A 22,050-nucleotide genomic window follows, 5' to 3' on the forward strand; every position below is an offset into this window, starting at 1 on the left:
AAGCAGTTGATGGATGCTGTAATAAGAACTATTTAATTTTAATCCTTATATGATTAGTGAGATTATTGTAGCCTTTGTAGGGGTTGATAAGGTGAAAAATTTCTATTGTCAGTCTGATGTTGACAAGAGTGGGACTCTTGATTATGTTGAATTCATTACAGCAGCAATGGATCGGCATAAACTAGAGAAGGAAGAATACTTGTTCAAGGCTTTCCAATACTTTGACAAGGATGATGGGCTTTCGACCAAAAAAGTGTAATTGAAAACAAAAATATATCAAAAAAGATGAATTTGAAAATAATTACCAAAAAGGGTGAGTTATGCTTAGCTGGACGATGTGAGTGTGGAACGCTAACTATAATAGCGTTTTTAAGACTCGGACGCTATTTATAATAGCATTCGCGTCAAAATTTTCAAAGAAAAATTGGTAGCTATTCAAATTAGCATCCAGCTTTCCTTTAAATAATAAAAAATTAATCAAAAAAAGTTTAAAGGTTGGATACTACTATAAAGTAGTGTCCAACCTTTTTTTTAATTTTTAATTATTTTATTTTATATTTTAAATAAAATATAAATATTATTTTAATAAATAAAATTATAATATTATATATTATATATTATAATATTTTTATTATAAATATTATTTTTAAATTTAATAAAATAAAAAATTAAAATTAAAAAAAATAATTAATTAAAAAGATTTAAGAAAAGTTGTCCAATTTTTCTTTAAAATTTTAATTATTTTATTTTATATTTTAAATAAATTAAAAATATTATTTTAATAAATAAAGTTATAATAATTAGTATTATATATTATAATATTTTTATTTTTTTTTAATTTTATTATAAAATAAAAAAATTATAATAAAAATATTGTATATTATAATATTTTTATTTTATAATAAAATAAAAATATTATATATTATAATATTAATTATTATAATTTTATTTATCAAATTAATATTTTTAATTTATTTAAAATATAAAATATTAATTATTTATTTTTTTAATTTTAATTTTTTATTTTATTAAATTAAAAAATAATATTTATAATAAAAATATTATAATATATAATATTTTTATTATAATTTTATTTATTAAAATAATATTTATATTTTATTTAAAATATAAAATAAAATAATTAAAAAAAATTGGACCTACTTATAATAGCATCCAAGCTTTAAATTTTTTTTTATTAATTTTTTATTATTTAAAGGAAAGCTGGATGCTATTTTGAATAGCATCCAGCTTTCCTTTGAAAATTTTGACCCGGACGTTAACCTTAAAAACGCTATTATAGTTAGGGTTTCACACTCACCTCGTCTAGCTCAGCAAAACTCACCCTTTTTGGTAATTATTTTCAAATTTACTTTTTTTAATATATTTTTATTTTCGATTACACTTTTTGGTCAAAAGCCCCAAGGATGATAGCGGGTCAGTGATCTTCTGCTCCGCTATAGCAATTAAAAGATGGAAAACTGCAACTTGTAAAGAATGTGTTTCTGGCAATGTTTAAGTTGACAAGCTTAATTTCACCAGGTTTATCACCAGAGATGAACTTCAACAAGCCATGGCTCAATACGGAGATGTTGATAATGATACAGTAATTATCTTCTCTCTTCTTTTGTAATTGGTTTCTGTTATGAATTTGTGACTGATTCTGTGACTGGTTGATTTAATGTGGGATGGAAGAATCAACTATGAGGAGTTTGCAGCCATGATGAGAAAGGGTTACACCCGCATGTTGGCCCAACCCACGAAAAGAATATAAGTAGAATTATAAATAAAACTATCATGACCTTGAATGAATTGAAAAACCGTTAACAACTGAAAGGAAAAAAAAAATTAAAAATTAAAAATTGAGTTCAATATCTGACACGGAATACAGTCAACAAATAACTTGGCGGATTGCAAGTTTGGGATGATTTAGAGTAATAGACATTGAAATCTATAGCCGAAATAAACAGATAACTGTTACCAGTTTCACCTTACAACTTATCATTTCTTCCAGCAAGCTAGCCGAAGTATCGACTTGCTAAATTCTGGCAGAAGCAAAGGAGATATTAGGCCTTTTCGCTAGCTTTGAACAAGATTAACTTACCATAGATCTCATGGAATGAGAATGTTCAGGTAATTGTCATGGCCTATCTTAATTAGATAAAATAAAATTCAACCTGAAACTTAATCGCTAATGCTAGACTTGCAAGAAATCCAGTTAAAGGCATGATGGACACACAATAACACCTTGCAGGTTGAATTAGCAAACTTTAATTATAATTATAGAGCCAGCTATTTATTCATCTCTGATGCATGAAGCCACGTTCCACAGCTCTAACACACTTGGGGTGCACCTCATAGCCACATTCAAGGCACTGGTAAGCCCAACCAGACCCTTGCTCATCACAATCACAGCATATAAAAGGTCCTCCTCCAGTTTCTTGGGATACCAAAGTGAGCTCATGCTTATGACCTACATGGTACTCAGATCTTGGCAGGCTTTTAGCCTCTTCATCCATCTGTTTCTCTAGTAAGTCCACTTTTGCCGCAGTGAAAGGGTAAGCATTTTCTTGGTACAAATTTATTAGGTTTCTCCCATGCTTGGTAATGGTTTTACCATCAGGGCCTAAAATTATCAAACAAGGGATACCTTGAACATCAAAATGCTTAGCTAGGGTTTTGATGGTAGGATCTCCAAAGGGCAATGCCAGCCATGGCATGGTACTGAAGTAGGAGCCAAATCCTTGTTGCTCACGATCACTTGACACAAAAACAATCTCAAAGTCCTCAGTATCTCGTTGGGTCAGCATCTGCTTAATCTTGTGGTAGATGGAGACAAGCTTGGGACTGAACTTGACGCCTGGTCGACACCATTGGGCTGAGAAGAAAAGTCCAATTGTTTTGCCTAGCAATGAATCAACTGGAACCTGCAACCCAAAAAAACACCTGGATTAATTACTTCCCCTCCACCGCAAACATTAACCATGTACTCTGGTTACAACTCAGGCAGTTCCAATGTAGGTTTCTTGGATCTTATCTGACACATCAGATGAGATGACGAGCGGTTACTAATGTGTAATTGATGAGAGAGAGAGAGAGAGAGAGTAGTGGGCAGAACTGTACATGACATTGACAGAACAACTGAAAAGGAACCATTTTAGATAAACACAGGAAAATATGGTCCCGGGATTGAGACAAAGTTTAGTTAGCAGGGACATCTAGATATAGGGATGGTAGTACATTTGTCCCAATTGTGCACCTTCTTTGTAAAATAGGAGAGATGTATTTAATATAAATTCAATTTTATATAAGAATGAGTTCAACAATTGTTAGATTAAATTAATAAAAAAGATGTATATATAATTAAAATCATGAATACATAAATCTCAATACAAACATTTAATTTAAGAGCTATTATATAAACTCTTATAGATCATCTTATAATGGCCAGCAAGGTGACATTTTTAGCTAATATCATCAATTTTCAAGCAAGGAAATTTCTGGGGTTTAAGCTAGTGGACCTAGAAATTCCATTAGTTGTAACTATCTATCAAATAAAAATAAAATAGTTGTACTCTTGGGGTGATGGTTTTACAAAGTTTGCCAGCAACTTAAAATCAAAATTGCCTCATCAACCGAGATCAAGTTCAATTTCAAGTAGGCAAAGGCAGAGACTCACCTGTTTAGGTGCAGGATGACCGAAAAGATAGTCTCTACCATTGTTTGTTAGTAAATTGGTTAAGGTCTGGCTCTCATGCTTTTCCTTTTCTTGCATTTCCAACTCCTGCAGTCTCTGTTTAGTAAATGGGAAAGCTTGGACTCCGAATCGATAAAGGATTTCAACTCCATCGTGCAATGTTGCCTCATCCTTATTATCCCTAGGTTGCAAAATAATTAAACAGGGAATACCTTCAATATTGAATTTACGATCTAAGGCTTTCTTCGTCTCCAAATCAGAAAATGGAATGGAAAGCCATGGCATCAATGCTCTATAGGTGTTGAAGGCATCTAAGTCCTCATCAGATGACACAAACACAACCTCAAAATTACACCCATTGCTGTTTAAGTGCTGATATGCACTAATTAGCACCTCTGTGAAGTGTCGACAAGGTGGGTGCCAGTTAGCTGAGAAATAAAGGCCTACGACCTTGCCTTCAAGTTCAGAAACTTGCACCTGTAACATAAGGTAATACCCAGATAAAAACAACACATGTGATGGTGTTGATCTAAATAACACAAGAATATGAATTCCATGCACATTCAGTTATAAGGTGCGTAAAATGATATCAATTTCAATGAACCAATGGGCAAATTACAAGTTACAAGAAAGAATTGATTCCTAAAAATTGTGAAAACAACAGGTCACCAAGTGTACTAGACCAGTTGTGGATGAGGCACGTGTTGTGTCTATAGCGTTAAAGTAAGGCTAAAGTGAGAATTAGGTTGCGACACATGTCCTCTGAGCTTGCTGGTTCACGGACAATCACTGTGTAGGAAGTGGGAACCCATGCTGATTAAGACTGCATACATTTTTATCATGAGTAGGTCATAAGAGAACTTGCATCAACCCTATCCCCGGAAAACCACACACACTTCCCGTACCACCAGCAAGACCACAAAAGCAAGAAGCAGCATGGAGGAGGAGGAGGAGGAGGAGGAGAATGATATTATCTACCATGACCTTCCTTATATGGCACTGTTGGATCGCAAACAATATAAATAGGATGGAGAATATAGAATGATTCAAAGCTTTATATGATCTACACTACTAGGTACAACCTCCTACCATCTCCTTTTTTTACAACTCCTGCTGGTTTGTGTTCAACAATAGATGTGATTACTGTTGCGATTTAGCAACTAATAAATAGATTATGAAATGAAATGAAAATATAAGAAAGAAATTATACTTATTTTGGACTATTTCATGCTCATCCAATTATTAGTTTTATAGTCGCCCTGTTTCTGCTTGTATTTAATTTATTATCAGAAGTTGATTGAATTAAAATTATCTAAAATTTCATGCATTTGGAAGAAGGGATTCTTAAATTAGTAATTTAACAAAAATTAAAGACTCTACGTTTAGATGAACAACTCATATAATTAAGCCATTTTCAGTTCTAACCACGAGGAACACAAGATTAATTTCCCGGAATGAGAAAATTATTTAGTTTTAAGATTATTACTATTATTTTCAATTAATATTCATCGGTAGAATATCAATCTTAGAGCTTGAATATGGTAAAAATAAACTCGATCCAAGTCCTGGATCAGCAAAATCACTTAGACGATCAGAAAAATAAACTATATTAGTAAAAAAAAAAAAAAAAAAAAAAAAAGTTGACAGAATAATAGCTTGGAAAGAACTGAGGCTACCACCATGTTACATGAAATGAAAGAAGAAATCTATTTAATTTTTTTAAAAAGGTAAAAAATATAAAGAAAATTTTCAACCCAAAAGCAGTCTAGAGCATCTCTTTTAAAAGCTAGCTGCTTCTCAGTGTGCACTTGAGGGAGAGAGAGAGAGAGAGAGAGAGAGAGAGGGAGGGAGAGGGGAAAGAAAACCTGAGTTCCATCAGGAGAGAGAAGAAAATCACGATCTTTGGAGCTCAAAAGAGAAGAGAATCTAGAGCTTGAAATATTATTCTCACCGTCCCCGTTTATTTTGGCTTCAGCCTGCTGCATGTTCCTGTCTTCCTCCAAGCTCATCACCTCCTTTCTCATCATCAATCTCTCTCTTTTTCAGGAGGAAAAACACCTGCCTCAACAGCCCCCTTGTAAAAGTTTATGTTCCTTAGGAGCCATATTCTCTCCACATCATTACATTGCAATCTCATCAAGCATCGCCAAGCCCACACGTAGCACACAACTTTCTTCACTAGAAACTCCAGCCTATTCTACTCCCCACATAAACTTATAGTGCTTCGCTAACCACCACCACACCCACTACCTAGACAACCCAATGCTTCCTTTACATTGCCACGCGTAGTGTATCCAATGCAACTCATTTGGTATGAGTGTGAACACTGTAAACTTCCCCTTTGTGCGTGCTGTCATAAAAGACTTTGAATTGATGTTATTGATAGCCAAACGAACAGTAGGGACACCTGTCTCGGTGAGAATTTTATTTTATTTCTTTTTTTTCCTGCAAAATGTGAGGGCTTTTCGTCTCACAAGAAAATTTTTTGATCTGACGGTGCTTATTAGCAAGAGCTTTCCCTTTCTCCTGTTTGGATGGTGAGAAAAAGCAATAGTGTTACAGTCGGCGACGACTGTATTAAGGAACTAGGTTTTTTTATTCAATGGGTTGTGTGGGCCCAAAATTGATTAGCTGCTATGACATTTGGCAGTCTTTAATGCGAAGACTTTCGATTTGGGAAGATTTCTGTCAGTCGTTGGTCTTTTTCCTATTTTATATTAGGCCTCGTAGCATTAAAAATTACTTCAATATCATTAAATTAAAATTTATTAATTTTATTTTATTTTAATTTAAACTCAAATATTAATTAAAGTTAATATTTAATTTCAATGTATGGTGTGAAATCAAATTGGAATTGAACGTATCCATCATCAAAAGTTCTACTTCCAAGCCACCATGCTCAGTGGGGTTAGCCTTGGTTTTGGTTAATAGATGTTGGTTCACACATGAAATTCGAACTGTATATAACCCTTAAATCAAAGCCAAATTTCGAGATAAGCCTCTCTGATTAACAAAGGTTTAGTGATGGCACACGGTCCGGTTTTGTTGTTGAATCGATTTGAAATTATATTAGTTTATATAATTAAAATCATATTAAAATTAATTGATCGGATTTTGAGTTAAAATTATACTTTTTTAAAAAAATAAAATTTAACTGTAAAATTAAGTCAAAATTGATAATAAATAGAAATGAATCTTGTGATTCAATCTTGGTTTTCCTAAATTAATAAGTCAAAGTCGTTTTGGACCGAACCAATGGTCATGACTGTATAGTTGGCCTAATTATCAATTTGATTTGGATCGAAATTGACAATTAAAATCCTAAAAAGGAAATGAATTAAAATTAAATTGGACTAACATATTAATTAATTATCCTATTTAATTTAAAATTCAATTAATTTTGATTAAAATTTAAATACAGAGGAGTCTGAATATTCGTCGAATATAAAGATTGAGTGTGCTGTTAACATCGAAATCATTTTGTCCTTTATTTGATTTTACGGCCGTGTCGTTGTGTGCCTCGGTGACCGTTGGATGTATCTTAACGGCCACGTTCTCTTGTAAAAAAGAAGTCAGTGACGTACTTAAGCTCGTGTGGTTTAAATAATTAATTTTGATTTTGGATTTTCTCCTTTCAGTTGCAGTTTATCGCGAGAAATATCAACCTTCAGAGTTCCAAGAAAAAAAAAATTTTGAGATTATATAAAATTCATTTTTTAAAATATTTTTTAAAATTAAAATATCAAATGATTTATGCTATATTTGAATAAAAATTGAGAAAAAAATAATTTTATTTTTTATTTTTTTATATTTGAATTAGTGAAATTTGTTTGTCCACTTTTATTTTCTCTCTAAAATGAAAAGAATTAAGAGAAAATATAAAAAATTATAAAAATTATAAATATATTTATATAATTAAGGGTAAAACTATAATTTTCTTATTCATAAAATCATTTTCTTTCCAATATTTTCTTTCTCTTATTATTGATATTTTTTATTTTATTATTATTTTTCTTCCTCCAATCCAAACAAAATGATAAAATTTTACTAAAAAATAACCCATTTAAATTAAAGAAATTAATAATGGATACAATATTTAAATTTACTTTTTTTACTTCACCTATAATTTTTTAAAAAAAATTATTATTTAATAACAAATTTAAAAATAAAAATATTTTTTTATTATAACTAGATCAATAAAAATAACTTTTAAAGTTTTAAAATACAAAATCAATAAATTTTTTATTTAATTAAGTTAATAAAAAATATTAAACTTTAATACATAGTGATTGAGCTACAAATTCAAATTAAGGGACCTATTAAAATATATAATGGTAAAAATATAATTGATAGAGAAGAAGAGGCAAAGAGGTAATGATATTTTGGATTTTTTTTTGGTAAAAAATTTAGAGTTATTTTTTAATAAAATTATTAATAAATTTCTAAAAATTTTTAAAATATTGAACCAATAAAAAATCTGATAAAAATAGTAAAAATATTAATTTTTGATAAATTATTATTATTATGTTTATATTTCCCAAAAAAAATTTAAAATGCTTGTGGGATGAGTGTCCATAAAATTTATATGACAATAATAAAAAAATATTAATTTTTTAAAGAAATTATCAATCTTTTAAAATTTTAAAATTGCAGAGCCAGTATCCCATTGGTCCAAGCGTAGCTACGTCACTGCTGACGGGTGCAAAGCTCCAATCCCACTCCCATTCAAAAAAAATTAATTTTCAAATTTTTATTAAATTTTTTAATCAAATACTAAATTATTTAGTTTGAAATATATAAAATTATATATATTTTGATTATTTTTCCTATAATTGATCATCAATTGATAAAAAAATTAAATAAAAGATTTAAATTATAGGTTTTGTGAATTAAATTATTTAGTTTTATAATATATAAATTAAATTATAAATTTTATTAAATTTTATGAGTCAAATCATAATTTATCAAAAAGTTGATTTGAGAATATGAACGGGAGAAAATGGGGAGATATCTTGAATGTAAAGAGCGGAGCATGGAAATAGCAGGCCAAAAGAAAATAGACACGTGTAAACAAAGAGGACAAGTGTCACATGACAGCGTATGAAAGTGGTTGGCTTTACTTGAATAAATTCAAGTATTCGAATCTAGAAAAGGGTCCCACAGCTAGAGAACCAAAGCCCACGTGTCTCACATTCTGCCGTGTCCACTCCAACTTCACTCTAAAAGCCCAACAAGCCGCACGCCTTCAGGAGATGCGTTCCTCGTCCTCGGCTACATTTCAGCTCTCAATGACATGCGTGTACACTACAGATTATTACACGTGTTTATTTAGTACAAATTAGGCGACACGCCGTACTATTTCGAAACTTTTAAATTTGACTTAAGGCAGATCCGGCCACGGCCCGGTTTTCATCTGGTTTCCAGCCGAAATTGCTGGTTTGATTGGCTTCTTATGGTTTATATAAAAGGTGAGCACTATTCGATTTAAACTAAAAAATCAAATCGAATTACCTTACATTCAATAATTCTGTTAGGTTTTTTATGTAATTCAGTTCAGTTCGATTTGATTTTATATTTTAAAAAATTCAATTATTTTGATTCAGTTCGATTTTAGATAAAAAAAATTAATTTGAACCAAACATAACTGAATAATATTTTTATTTTTGAATTAATTTATTTTAATGGGGAATTTATGAATTATATGTAATTTTATATATATAAATTGCTAAATTTTATTAATTAATGGTTATTAGGTTCAAACTAAGATTAAAATCAAACTAAATAACTTAAAATCAAGTATAATTTAAAAAATAAGTAAAATTTAGAACCGATCGGTTTGAATCGAACCTAATTAAAATAGAGCAGTTCAGTTCAATTCGATTTTTCTTTTTTTTCGGCTTGATTGGGTTCTAAAATATAATAATTCGATTTTATTAATTTAATTTAATTCAGTTTGGTTTAATTCGTTTTGAATTGAATACTCTCCTAGTTTATATTAGTTTCAATTTAGTATAATTTTAAAGGGTTTATTTAAACAGCTGAATATTTTAAATATTTAATTTAATTATTTTTAATGAAATTAAATTAAATAATATATAGTTGAATTAAAATAAGCTTAAATTTAAATTTTATTTATATTCAATTTTTATGGATTAAACTTATATATAAAAAATAATTACTTAACATAATATAATACATTTTTAAATATTATGTTTTATTTCGAAGCATTATAATTTAAATATTTTATAAGTTTATTAATTTAAATTATAAATAATTAATAAAAAATAATATTTATATCAACGATCACTCTCTATTTATTATTATTATTATAAGTAAATTAAAAATAAATTGATTACGTTGCATTATGTTAAATGTATCATCAATGCTTAAGGATAAATTCTAAGACTATATGATGGTAATTGACGTGAGGCATAATTTGAATGTTATCAAATACTAAGACTATTTGATAGTAATAGATGTGAGACATAATTTGAATACCATCAATTGCTATAAAATTTTTCAATCCAATTCTGAAAAAATGTTGAAAATATAGTTTGAGTTATTTATGTGGATCAACGTGAATTCATTTGATTTAAAATTTAAAAGTCATATATATTACTAGAAAATGATTAAAATTCAAAAATTATATACATTTGGTCAAAATATGTAACTATATAAAGAGATGGAACTCTTCTCAATAGTTACATTCATAAAGAGATTCATTTTTTAGCTAAAAGATTAGCGCACTTTGAGAAGTATTTAATAAATCAACATAACCTATTTGAGAAAATTATTATTTAGCTTATATATTTAATGAAACTAAATACACGACCTCTGTATTTTACAAATATACTATTTAATCTATATATTTTGATTTCATTAATCTATTTAGTCTCTTCGTTAATTTTTTTTCTTTGTTTATGTTATTCAAACTGCTTTATAATCTTTATAGTTTAAAGAAACTAATCAGTTGGTCACTATATTTTAAAAAATACTACTATTTAGTTCATCTATTTTAGTAAAATTAATTAATTAGTCTATATGTTTTAAAAAATACAATATTTTGCTAAATATATTTTTGAATAAAAATAAAAATTTTGTTATGTAAAGATTAAATCTGAATTCATATTTTTGAAAATTTTCAATTCATTAGATCTCATTTTTTGTGTTTTCTCCATTGTAAAATAATTTTTCATATATGAGAATTAAAAAAAAAATGAGGAGAAGAAAAGTGTGAGTGCAGAGTAGAAGAAACATCAAGAGAGAAACAAGGGAGAATAAGAGAGAAATAAGGAGTAGAAGATTAGAAGTTTAAGTATAAAAAAATAATTATGGGATTAAATAGTTAACATTAACAAATTATAGGACCAAATAATGTATTTTTTTCAAAATATAAAGATAAAATAATTAGTTTCATAAAAGCTTAAATAGTAGTTTGATCAATATTAACTAATGAAAAAATTTACAGAATGATTAAATAGTTTAACAGAAGAAAAATATATGAATTAAAAAGTATATTTTTATTAGTATATTTTTAAAAAGTATGTGAAACTAAATAATTAGTTTCGTTAAAATATAAAAACTAAATAATAGTTTACTCAAAATATTTTTATACTAAAAGAAAAAATTAAGTCATTTAAAAAAAATTGAAAACAATTGTATGTATATGATATAAACACATACCCTTAGTTTCACATTGCAATCAACTACAAAAATATTTTGCAATTGACGAAATAAAATGTAAAAATTAAATTACAAAATTATTAAAAATTGAGAGACATATTTAATAATTTTTAAAATAACTCAAAATTAAAAATAATTTATCTTAATAATTAATTAATTAATTAAGCTAAGAAAAAGAGTAGATTAGCATTCAATTCTCTGCTTGTGTTATCTCAATTACTTATGGCATTGGCAATCTGCGGCTTGAAATTATAGCATATTTAGTAGGAGATAATTAAAGGTATAAATTAGGATGACAATAGTTGGATATTTTTAAATATTTAATTTAATTATTCTGAATGAATTGAATTTAAATAATATATAGTTGAGTATAAATAAGTTTAAATTTAAAAAGTAATATTGATATTTTATTTATATTCAAATTTTATTATTTTACTCATTGATAAAAATAATTAAATAAATATAATATATTTTAAATAATTATAATTTAAATATTTTATAATATTATTAATTTAAATCATAAATAGTTAATAAAAATTTCTACATAAATTATTAATTAAAATATATAAAATTAAATAGATTTTGGCAATTGTAATTAATCAGTTTTGGAATTAATATAAATAATTTGTAATAAATTCAGATATTAAAATAAAAATATCATTATATTATATTATTTGTATTTATATTTTAATCAAATATAAAATAAAATGATAATTATATTATACTACATTATTTATTAAATGATTGATTATATTACATTAAAATTAAATAAATTGAAAAAAAAAATTTGCTCCAATGCAACCTTTGAGAGTCAAATCCCAATTTGAAATATTATATTTTATAATTTGCTTCATATTTTTATTTTAATTAAGTTTAATTATAATTAATATGATAATGATTAAATTAAAAAGATTTTTTTTTTGAATATTAGTTATGATTATCAATCAATGTTATTTCTAATGAAAACCTAATGTCTAATACAGTTGAATGGCAAAAAAAATCAATATAATTGATCCAAATAATTTTAAATTAAGGATTAATTATTATTATTATTATTATTATTATTATTATTATTATTATTATTATTATAGGTGTAAAGTTTATATTATTTCAATAATAATAATAAAAAAAAGGTAAATATAGTAAATTCAATTGGATTTGGCTTCAAAAAATATTTTGAGGCAAATATTTTAAACTTGATTTTATACAAAAATGAATTTAATAACATTTAAATTAAATATTTTATTAAATTTATATATTTATTATTTTATTTTTTTAGGAATTTCATTATTTTAAATATCAATGAAAAGATTAATATAAAAGTTATAAAATATATTTTTATATAAAATGGAGTTTATATTATAATATAATATTCAAAACCCAAACCATTTTTCAACGAAGAGGTTTTCGTGGGTAGTTCTCGGCCTTTCTCCTTGCTTCCTGCTTTCTGCATTTGGTCCAAAATCTTTTCCACCCCACAGGGCCCGATGCCCCATTAAAATGATCCACATTGAATAAATGGATTGTTTGGCAGCAGTTGGCTTCGTTTCAATATGACTTATCACTGCACTTAATTTTTATTGGTTTGAATTAATTTTTTATTATTTAAATTTTAAAATATAAAATTTTAATTTTAATAAAAATTAATTATAAATATAAAAATTTATTATTTAATGATAGCAAATATATGTTATGCTGAGCGAGTTAATTGACCCACTCATTTAAAAAAAAATTGTTCATATATATTATTTTCTTTATTTTTAAAATAAATTTAATTTAAATTAAAATTTTTAAATTAATTTAAATCAAAAATTAAAAATTAACAAAATTGAAATTTTCTAATAAGTATAAAGGTAAATTTTAACTTTAAGCCATTAAATTAGTTTTGTGACTCCATTAGAAATTTTTTTTTTTTTTACCTCACCAAAACTTTAAAGTATTATTTTATTTAACAAATTAATAATTAGTTTATTTATTATTTTAACAATATAATATATAATATATACAAAATTATAAATATTATATAATATGAAATTAAAAATTTCTTTAGCTGTGTCTCCCATTGATGATTAAAGCTTTTTGTCACAATCAATTTAAAGAGAAACTAATGGTCACCAGCAATAATTGATTTTATTAATTGGCTTTGCTTTTACTCCTCAATCCTCATGGAGAGTGAACGATTTGTATTAAACCAAAGATTGTTTTGAACCTCAAATAAATTGCCACGTAGCACATCCATCACGTTTGGATTTGGTGTACACGCAATTTATAGAGTAAATCTAGTATTTTATTCGATTTAAAATTAAAATTAATTACAATTAATTTAATTAAAATGGGTTGTGATTAAGATTCGATATATATCAAAATTAAATTAAAAATTTTCAATTTCAATTTAATTTTTTAAAAAATCTTGTTTCGATCACTGCTTCTGTTCATCTCACGCTTGATTATGACGCTCTTCCCATATAATATTCTACTTTAATAAAGTTAAACTTCCTTTAAAGGAAAAAAATACTGAAGAGGCCACTTTGTCATAGGGCTACTATTGTCTTATTATTATTATTATTATTATTATTATTATTATTATTATTATTATTATTAAAATATTTAAGTCAGAATTATGATATTTGCAATTAAAATAATATTTTCCTAGTAATATAAACCCACAAGTATATTTTTTTATAAGGTAAATGATTTTTTAGTTTATATGTCTTATTATTATTGTTATTTTATTTTTTATTTTAAAAAATAAATAAAAAATCCTGAAATTTGATTAATAAATAAAAAAATCCGAAATTTTAATTATATTAAATATTTAAAATTTTTATTCATTTTTAAGTATATGTAAATATATTTTGCTAATCAAACGAGTTAAATGAGATAAAATTTTAAATAAATTATTATTTTATTCTTAATTTTCCCATTTTTAATATTTTTATTTATCAAAGAGGTAGTTTTCAATAAAGATATTTTGATTTTCATCCTAAGCATTGCCAGCTAGATAGACTAAAAATAAAAAAATAAAATAAAATAAAGTGTTTAAGAGAATCAAACCTTAAAAACTTTTCAATATTTTTTTGAATAAATAGATAAAAATATTAATAATGACAAAAATATATACTAAAAAATAATTTATTGCTTTATACACTAAAATAATATTACACGTCAATTATCATGCATCATATGAAATTTATTTTTTTAAATTAATTAACAAAAAAAATTATATTATAAAATTAATATATATAACAGTTTTATTAAAACTATTAATTATAATAATCTCACATAAATTTCATAATAATTAATAATTATAATAAAATGAATAACAATTCCACTAAATAAAAATTCCAGTCTTATGTTGTCTAGCTTCATGATTTGAATTGTAATCAACAAGCTCGCGTGCAAATATGCTTGCCAACTGAGATACGCTTGGGTCAACATAAGTCATATGGGTCCAAAGAAATTGATTAAAATGGGTTTAATTGATGCGGCAGGAAATCATAGCATCAACAGCCATGGAAAATGATTGTGTGAGAATATTTTTACAAAATTGAATGCAGCTAGCGATCCCTTTTCCAGCAAACGACAACGAAAATTCCCATACAGGTTGGTAGAAGAAAGCAGGTCAGTTAGAGTAGTAGGTTGTGTATTTACATCAAATGCTAATTCAATTTACTTGAAATAGAGAATTCCCAACTTGATTTTCCATCGCAAGAAAATTCAATCACTGGGATAGCGATTGTTCTCGACTCTGACTAATTTTTTATGATTCGTCCCATACTTGATATTGTGTGAGCAGAGATGGGTATAATATTAATAAAAGAATATATATTTATTATGATAATGATGTTGCTCACTTACTAAGCCTCACTTTGCTCTCCAGTTAAAAAGTTCTCATCTCAACTTCGATCTGGGATGGAGAAGGCGAATCGTACTCGATTTGCTCCATTATCTTTCCTACTGTTGAAGGCTTTGGATTCCCGGGGAGGGGTGGGGTGGCGTCGAGTTTGTCTTGTGTGGCCAGTTGGTGGCTATGAGCTTTATTCAGGTGGGCGCCTAATAACTCCTCGGCTTTTAATACTCAGCTCGAAAACCGTGGGCAGAATCTGAATGAGGCTCTTGCAGCACCAGCCTTTGCTATTCAACAATCTACGCACCGCATGTCTGCCACCAGTAGCCTCCATTCACCTCACTGACACTGTGCATCAAATGGTCAACTTTTTTATTTTTAATTTCAAATTTATTATTAAATAATAATCCCATGAATTATTCTTAATTAACTTAAATTTATTCCAATTACTGATTCCCTTCCCTTGGAACTTCCTTGAAAATCAAATCCCCAATTTCAAAATGAATTCTTCTATGGGAATTTCTTCTGTCTTTATACATGACTCGACGTATAAGACAAGAAAAGGAAACTGACTTCACTTGGTATCGCTGGAGCATGTGCGACGCCGCTCTTGGGTCTTGGCCCTCTTTTCAGATGAGATGAGTGGTGTTTATGGGTCGCTATTCATCCATAAGACCATCTCTGCTACTGCTAACCACAGAAAACAAACAAACGAACATAATTATTACTTGAGCGACAGTGAACAAGAATTCTAATCTATATATATTCTTACAATACGCTAATAGATTTCTAAACAGAATTCATCATATCATCATCTTCTTCTTCATGATCAGAATTCAATCAGCAGGGATTCTCATTTGAAGAAATGAAGAACTGTGAATCAAGCTTGGCCCTACAAACAGGACACACAGAATTCTTCGAAAGCCAAGTGTCTGCGCATTCCAAATGGAACCCATGATTGCAACCAGGAACCAGCCTCGCCGGTTGCTCTTCCTCAATCTCATCAAGACAAACCGCACACTCCGTCCCCATAACCAACTCCCTTCCGGTTATCTTAGGCAACTTCTCAAGCTCAGACGCCGACAATCCTTTCTCCGCCGGCTGCTTTACCTGCGGTGCGATTTCCGTTTGATTATTAGCAGCGAACCAGAGTATGCATATATAAATGAGGAAAATAGCGCTCATGCCAACGCAGGGAAGAAAAAGGGCCAAAAAGACAGAGAGAAGCATGTTTTGGTTGGAGGAAACGAAGAGGTGGTTCACGGGGGCTGGCGGCCGAGAAGGAGAGAGGAGAAGCGTGTAGCGCACACCATCGCGCATTATAGGAGGGCAGAAGGAAAGCAGAGGATGGTGGGGTGGCGTTGGATTTTCAGGTTTATAGTATGTGTGGATGGTGACCTAGACTCTTGACGGATTTAGAAGGGAATGGTGAGGTGATGCTTGTGAGGGTAACGGGTAGCCATCGCCACCGGTCTGGTTTGGCTTGGTTCTACGCTTAAATCGGATTATTTTTAACGGTTGTTATTTTATTTAAGATGATTTGCGGTTAGATTTGGCCCGGTTCAATAAAATCTTATTGATCATTCGTTTTTAAAATGCAATTCGACTTTCATATATCAGAATTTTGAGTTGGTTCGACTTCCGATTCTAGATTTGATCAAGCATATCGAAACCGTGCGAGCTAAGCTCACCATGCCATGGTGACCCATTGGAGCTACTATGAGGGATTAAATTATTTTATAAATTTAAATTTAAATTATTATTTAATTAATTTTTTAAAAAAAATTATTTTTTATATATTCAGAAATTTGTCCAATGTCATACAGCTCATAATTAATTAATTATTTATTTATTTTGATATTTTAAATTTGTGGGGTTAGATGAGTTCGCCAACTCAAGTGTTACGGAGAGTTATCTTGGGATTAAGCCGTTATGCTCTTAACTAATTCTGAGCTGTATATCATCTTCTCATACAGCAGGAAAAATGGGAAAAAAACTAAACATGAGGTCAAAAAATTCAGATGATAATATCGATTTTTTAAAATTAATTAACATGCAATTTTATAAAATTAATTAAAATCACACGTGAAATTTGAGAGATTCTAAAGAATAATAAAACAAATATACCTTTTAGTGAGTTTAGAAAATCCTAAATTTACTTTTTGAAATTTAGAAAAAATATAAATAAATAATTAAAATTTAAAATATAATAAAAAACTGAAATGGGAAACATTAAAACTGAAAAATTTAGCTTCGTAATATATTCTTTTATTAAAAAAAAAAATCGTCTTATGAGTTCGAAGAGTTTATAACAATTCAATAATTGTGTTGATAATTTACATATCATTCTCTCACTTAAAACTCGTCCTTGGATTTTAAAATGTTGAAGAATCAAACATGAACTTTATAAGACAAATATATTACATTGTCTTCTTAGTCAATGTTAATAATGGTGTAATTATGCAAAATTGAAGTGAACAACTTTGCATTATCATGTGAACCACTATTATCACCACCTCCGTCAAGGTTATCTATCTTGAATGGGGTGATTTACTTGCTCTGACACCACTAGACATAGCATGAAACTTACAAAAGAACTCATTCATTACGTAAAGGAGTGAAAATTGAGAAAAAATTTTCCACATGATTTTTGTTGATTAAATTCAAAATTGAAATTACATAGAATATAGGAATATTTATAAAGATTTTAGACCCTAGTAGGAATATAAATCTACTTTCTATGAATTTTTGCTTCATTTTACCCGTAATTCTTTAATTTTTAGAGTTATTTTATCACTGTCTCTTAACTTTAATCTGTCACTAAAATACATAAATTTCAATTTAATACAACCCAAAATCCCTCTAGTCAATTTTCGCTGGATACTTTAACTAAAAACTTACCTGAACATGTTTAAATGTATTAAAAAAATAATTTAGTATTTGATATATCTAAATATAAATAAAGAAATAGATTAAATAAAAGAGTTATCAATTATCTTTCAACCACAAATAAATATATTATTTTCTACACGTTGCATAAAAATAAATTTTTTTGTATTATGTCTAATCCATCTTGACATGTCCATTAGTTTATAACTAGAATACTTAATATTAGATGGACTTTGAGTGGTATATTTAAGTTTGAATATTTTTGTGATAAAAATAAAGTTGAGGGATGGTGATGAAATAATATTAAAGTTGATGGACAATGGATGAAACTAAGCCAAAAAATTTAAAAAAACCTAAATATTGAGGAAGTCCAAAAAAATATGAATATAACTGATCATAATTAAAATAGGATAACTAAAAACAAATCTAATTAAAATAAAGACAATATATTAAAATTATAAATAAAATAAAAAATACTAAAATAAAATCTAATTAAAACGCAGTAATAAATAAGATGAAGAACTCAATCAATACAAAAACTTACTCAAAGATTATACTAGTAGGATTCCAAATATTATTACTTTTGGACTTATTAATAATATCTTTATTTGATTTTTGATAAATTTGACTATTTAAATAATAACTATAATTCAATATAAATATGGCAAAATGCTTAATTTAGTTAATATATTAATTGAAAAAGTTTAATTTAACTCATTTTTAACTTTTATTTAATTTAGCTCAAAAATTTTAATTTAATATCAATTTAGTTCAAAACTTAAAATTTAAGAACTAAATTTCTTAATTATTTAATTTAAATAAAAAAAATTAAGAACTTTAGTTCTTTAATTTTATAACTGAATTTTTTAATTTATTAATTTAAGCGGAAATTTTAAAAAACCTCAATTTCTTTATTTTCTTTATTTTTAAATTAAATTAAACTTAAATTCAAAATTTTAAATTAAATTAAATAAAAAAAATTAAAAATAAATTAAATTAAATTTCCTCAATAAATATAAGTGTGGAACTAAGGTTTAATCCATAAATAGTAGCTCCAACCAAGTTTTAAAAGCAGGAGAACTGCGAGTGGTAGCGTTAGCGTACAGCCAGTTTACCAATGTGACGATGCACAGCCATCCATCCCAAAATTCAAATTCTCTTGTGCTTTTATAAGCCTTAAAGTAAGACTTTATTGTAGCAAAGATTTGTTGACAGATGTTTTATTTTTTGTTTCTTCTCAATTTATGCATCATTTTGTGAAATTTTGAATATTTTCAATTAACACAAAGACGTAAATAAAATACAATTTAATTTAAATTTATTTGAGAAACACGTTATAATACATAAAAATATTATCTATCTATAATATTTATATAATATATACAAAGGGAACATTAACATTGCTAATAATTCTATTTATTATTTATATTATTTAAAAAAGTAGAGATGCGCCACGAGAGTTTTATGTGATCGCAAGATTCCCAATAAATTGAAAGAGAAATTTTACCATACAGCCATACGACCGACCATATTATATGGTAGTGAGCGTTGAGCATTGAATGAATCGTATATGTCTAAAATAAGAATTGTGGATATGAGAATATTAAGGTAGATGAGTGGTCATATTAGACTAGATAAAGTTTGTAATGAGAGTATTAGATAAAAAGGTAGAAGTGGTGCCAATTGAGGATAAGTTGAGAGAAGGGAAATTGAGGTGATTTGGTCATATAAAGCGTAGACATACGGAGGCTCCAGTTAGAGGATAAAAAGAAAGAAGGGGTAGATCTAAACTGACTTGGAGGAGAGTAGTACAACATGACCTATAAACATTATAATTTTTCGAGTATTTAACTTAAAATCATTTAGAGTGGAGAAAGAGAATCTATGTAGCCGACCCCAAATTTTTTGGATAAAAATTTAGTTGAATTAAGTTGAGTTGTATTGTTTAAAAATATATATATAAAAAAAAAACTATTTAACTATCTATAACAATAGTTGTATATATTTGTCACTAATAACATAAATTAGTGAATAAAATCTATTACTAATTACCTTTAATGATAATGTATCTGTCACTAGCAATGAGAAATTGTTTTATACAACGTTGTCTCTAATAATTTTTTACGACAACTTATCCATCACCAATATTTTCAATAGTGATAAACTATTTAGCGCAAGTTTGTCATTAATAACTTTTAACGAGAAGTTATTCATTGTTAATACTTTCAGCAATGGAAAGTTATTTAATACAAATTTACTGTTAATAGTTTTTAACGATATCTTATTCGTCGTTAAATTTATAAATAATTTTAATTTCTAATATAACTACGAATAATATAAATTACAATTTTAATATTATTTTAAAAATGACTATACTTGTACTAAACCTCTATTATAATTATATATTCTTAATATTGTTATTAGTTTATTAAAAAATATTTAGTTTATTACTCTAAAATTAATAGACAACATTAAAAACTAAATCTCAAATATACAAGTTTATTTTTTTAATTTTGTTAAATATTTACAAACTTATAATATTAAATTATAAAATTATTATTAAAAAATAAATTTATTATTAAAATAACTATTTAATTAAATAAAAATTTTACATTTATATCAATAGATATAAATCTCTAATCATATTTAATGACAATTATTTTATTTATTATAAATTTATAATTATTTTAAAAAAATATCATATAGCTTTTACATTTACACATTTTATTTCTTATATAATAAAACTCAAGATTAACTAACTTGATTTATAATGTAATTTTTTTCCTTCACTACATTTTTATGTTTTTTTTTTCAACAGGCAAAATCTATTTATAAATTTTTAAATTTTTTGAGTTTTTATATGTCGCATATATCATTCTTATAAGAGTTCGTAGTTACATATGAATGATCGCTATAATTTTGTTATTATTACTAATATCAAATGAACCCAATATCCTTATAAATTTAATAATACTTGTATAAGCTAAAATATATTAATTTTATAAATTTTTTCAAGTTTATTATTAGTGTATCATATAATATTTGAGATGATTAATATCATTTTTATATAAAAAAGTGTATTTTATATGTGATTATATGAGATTTTAATATCCTTATATACATGAAATTTTTTTTTAATTTTTAATTTATTAGTTAATCTTAGTTAGACCATTGATTTTAATCATAAGATCATAACAAAGTCTAATTATATTTTTACATATATTTATGTGAAAAATTATACTACTTTAATATTCAATGACTAACTTGCATTTTTTTTTATTAATTTATTTTAATTTTAAATATTTTCATTCACTTATATTTTAAAACTTATATCATTTGAATTTAGATCATAGGATGTGACGAATATAATATTTGCAATAATTGTATTAAAAAATTAATAAAAATTTTTATATAAAAAATTAAATTTCGAGTATATTTAATGAGGATAATAACATGCAACATACGTAGAATAAAGTTATACAGTGTATATGAGCTTTGAGCTTTTAAGAGATCGTGAGATAGCTTGATTTTTATTTTTTAAAATATTTTTTAAATTAAAAAGAATTAATTTTATTATTTTAAACAAGAGAATTAATTAAAAAAAAATTAAATTAAATTAAATTTTTGTAAAACTATTAATTTATACATTTTGTGATTGGGATGAATGTGGGAAAAGCAAAAGGTTATAGTTCATGATGGCCATTTTATAATGATTGTAATTTTGTTCTTTTTAGTGTCAATCTTGTCGGGGACATTATCCTCACAAGGCAAGCAAAAGCCATCTCCTGTTTTGTGTGATGATGAAACCACTCCAATGTCTTGGAATTTCTATCTGGCTCGTGGAAGATCTTTCACACTGGAGCTCTGCAATTTGGATCTCAATTTTTAACTTGTTTAAGAATCGGAATTGAATTAAAATTTCGGTATGACTTTAATT

The 22,050-nt window shown here is 26.6% G+C and overlaps 2 protein-coding genes and 1 long non-coding RNA gene across 3 annotated transcripts; 1 reads left to right on the forward strand and 2 right to left on the reverse strand.

Annotated features, from left to right (window-relative positions):
- Window positions 1–1,925: 1,925 nt before the first annotated feature.
- On the reverse strand, window positions 1,926–5,975 carry LOC110661044 (probable nucleoredoxin 2). Its single transcript, XM_021819548.2, has 3 exons — window positions 5,560–5,975; window positions 3,677–4,171; window positions 1,926–2,924 (listed from the first exon to the last, which is right to left on the reverse strand). The coding sequence occupies exons 1-3, from the start codon at window positions 5,719–5,721 to the stop codon at window positions 2,298–2,300; spliced, it is 1,284 nt and encodes a 427-aa protein (XP_021675240.2). The 5' UTR covers window positions 5,722–5,975; the 3' UTR covers window positions 1,926–2,297.
- Window positions 5,976–14,713: 8,738 nt separating this feature from the next.
- LOC131171718 (uncharacterized) lies at window positions 14,714–15,660 on the forward strand. Its single transcript, XR_009142369.1, has 2 exons — window positions 14,714–14,998; window positions 15,258–15,660. It is a non-coding gene; the product is annotated as an uncharacterized LOC131171718 (long non-coding RNA).
- A 259-nt stretch (window positions 15,661–15,919) lies between these two features.
- LOC110653030 (E3 ubiquitin-protein ligase ATL23) lies at window positions 15,920–16,780 on the reverse strand. Its single transcript, XM_021808649.2, has one exon. It carries the CDS (start codon window positions 16,542–16,544, stop codon window positions 16,065–16,067), a length of 480 nt encoding a protein of 159 aa, XP_021664341.2. The 5' UTR covers window positions 16,545–16,780; the 3' UTR covers window positions 15,920–16,064.
- Between the last annotated feature and the right edge of the window lie 5,270 nt (window positions 16,781–22,050).

The sequence above is a fragment of the Hevea brasiliensis genome, chromosome 2 (assembly GCF_030052815.1).
Source record: "Hevea brasiliensis isolate MT/VB/25A 57/8 chromosome 2, ASM3005281v1, whole genome shotgun sequence".
NCBI lineage: Eukaryota > Viridiplantae > Streptophyta > Magnoliopsida > Malpighiales > Euphorbiaceae > Hevea > Hevea brasiliensis.

Excerpts from the sequence above, each read along its gene's own strand:
- LOC110661044 (XM_021819548.2), bottom strand. The coding sequence starts at position 5,721 with ATGATGAGAAAGGAGGTGATGAGCTTGGAGGAAGACAGGAACATGCAG. Across the intron at positions 4,172-5,559 it reads TCTCTCCTGATGGAACTCAG|GTGCAAGTTTCTGAACTTGA; the intron begins GTTTTCTTTCCC and ends CTTATGTTACAG. Across the intron at positions 2,925-3,676 it reads GTCATCCTGCACCTAAACAG|GTTCCAGTTGATTCATTGCT; the intron begins GTGAGTCTCTGC and ends TTTGGGTTGCAG.
- LOC110653030 (XM_021808649.2), bottom strand. The coding sequence starts at position 16,544 with ATGCGCGATGGTGTGCGCTACACGCTTCTCCTCTCTCCTTCTCGGCCG.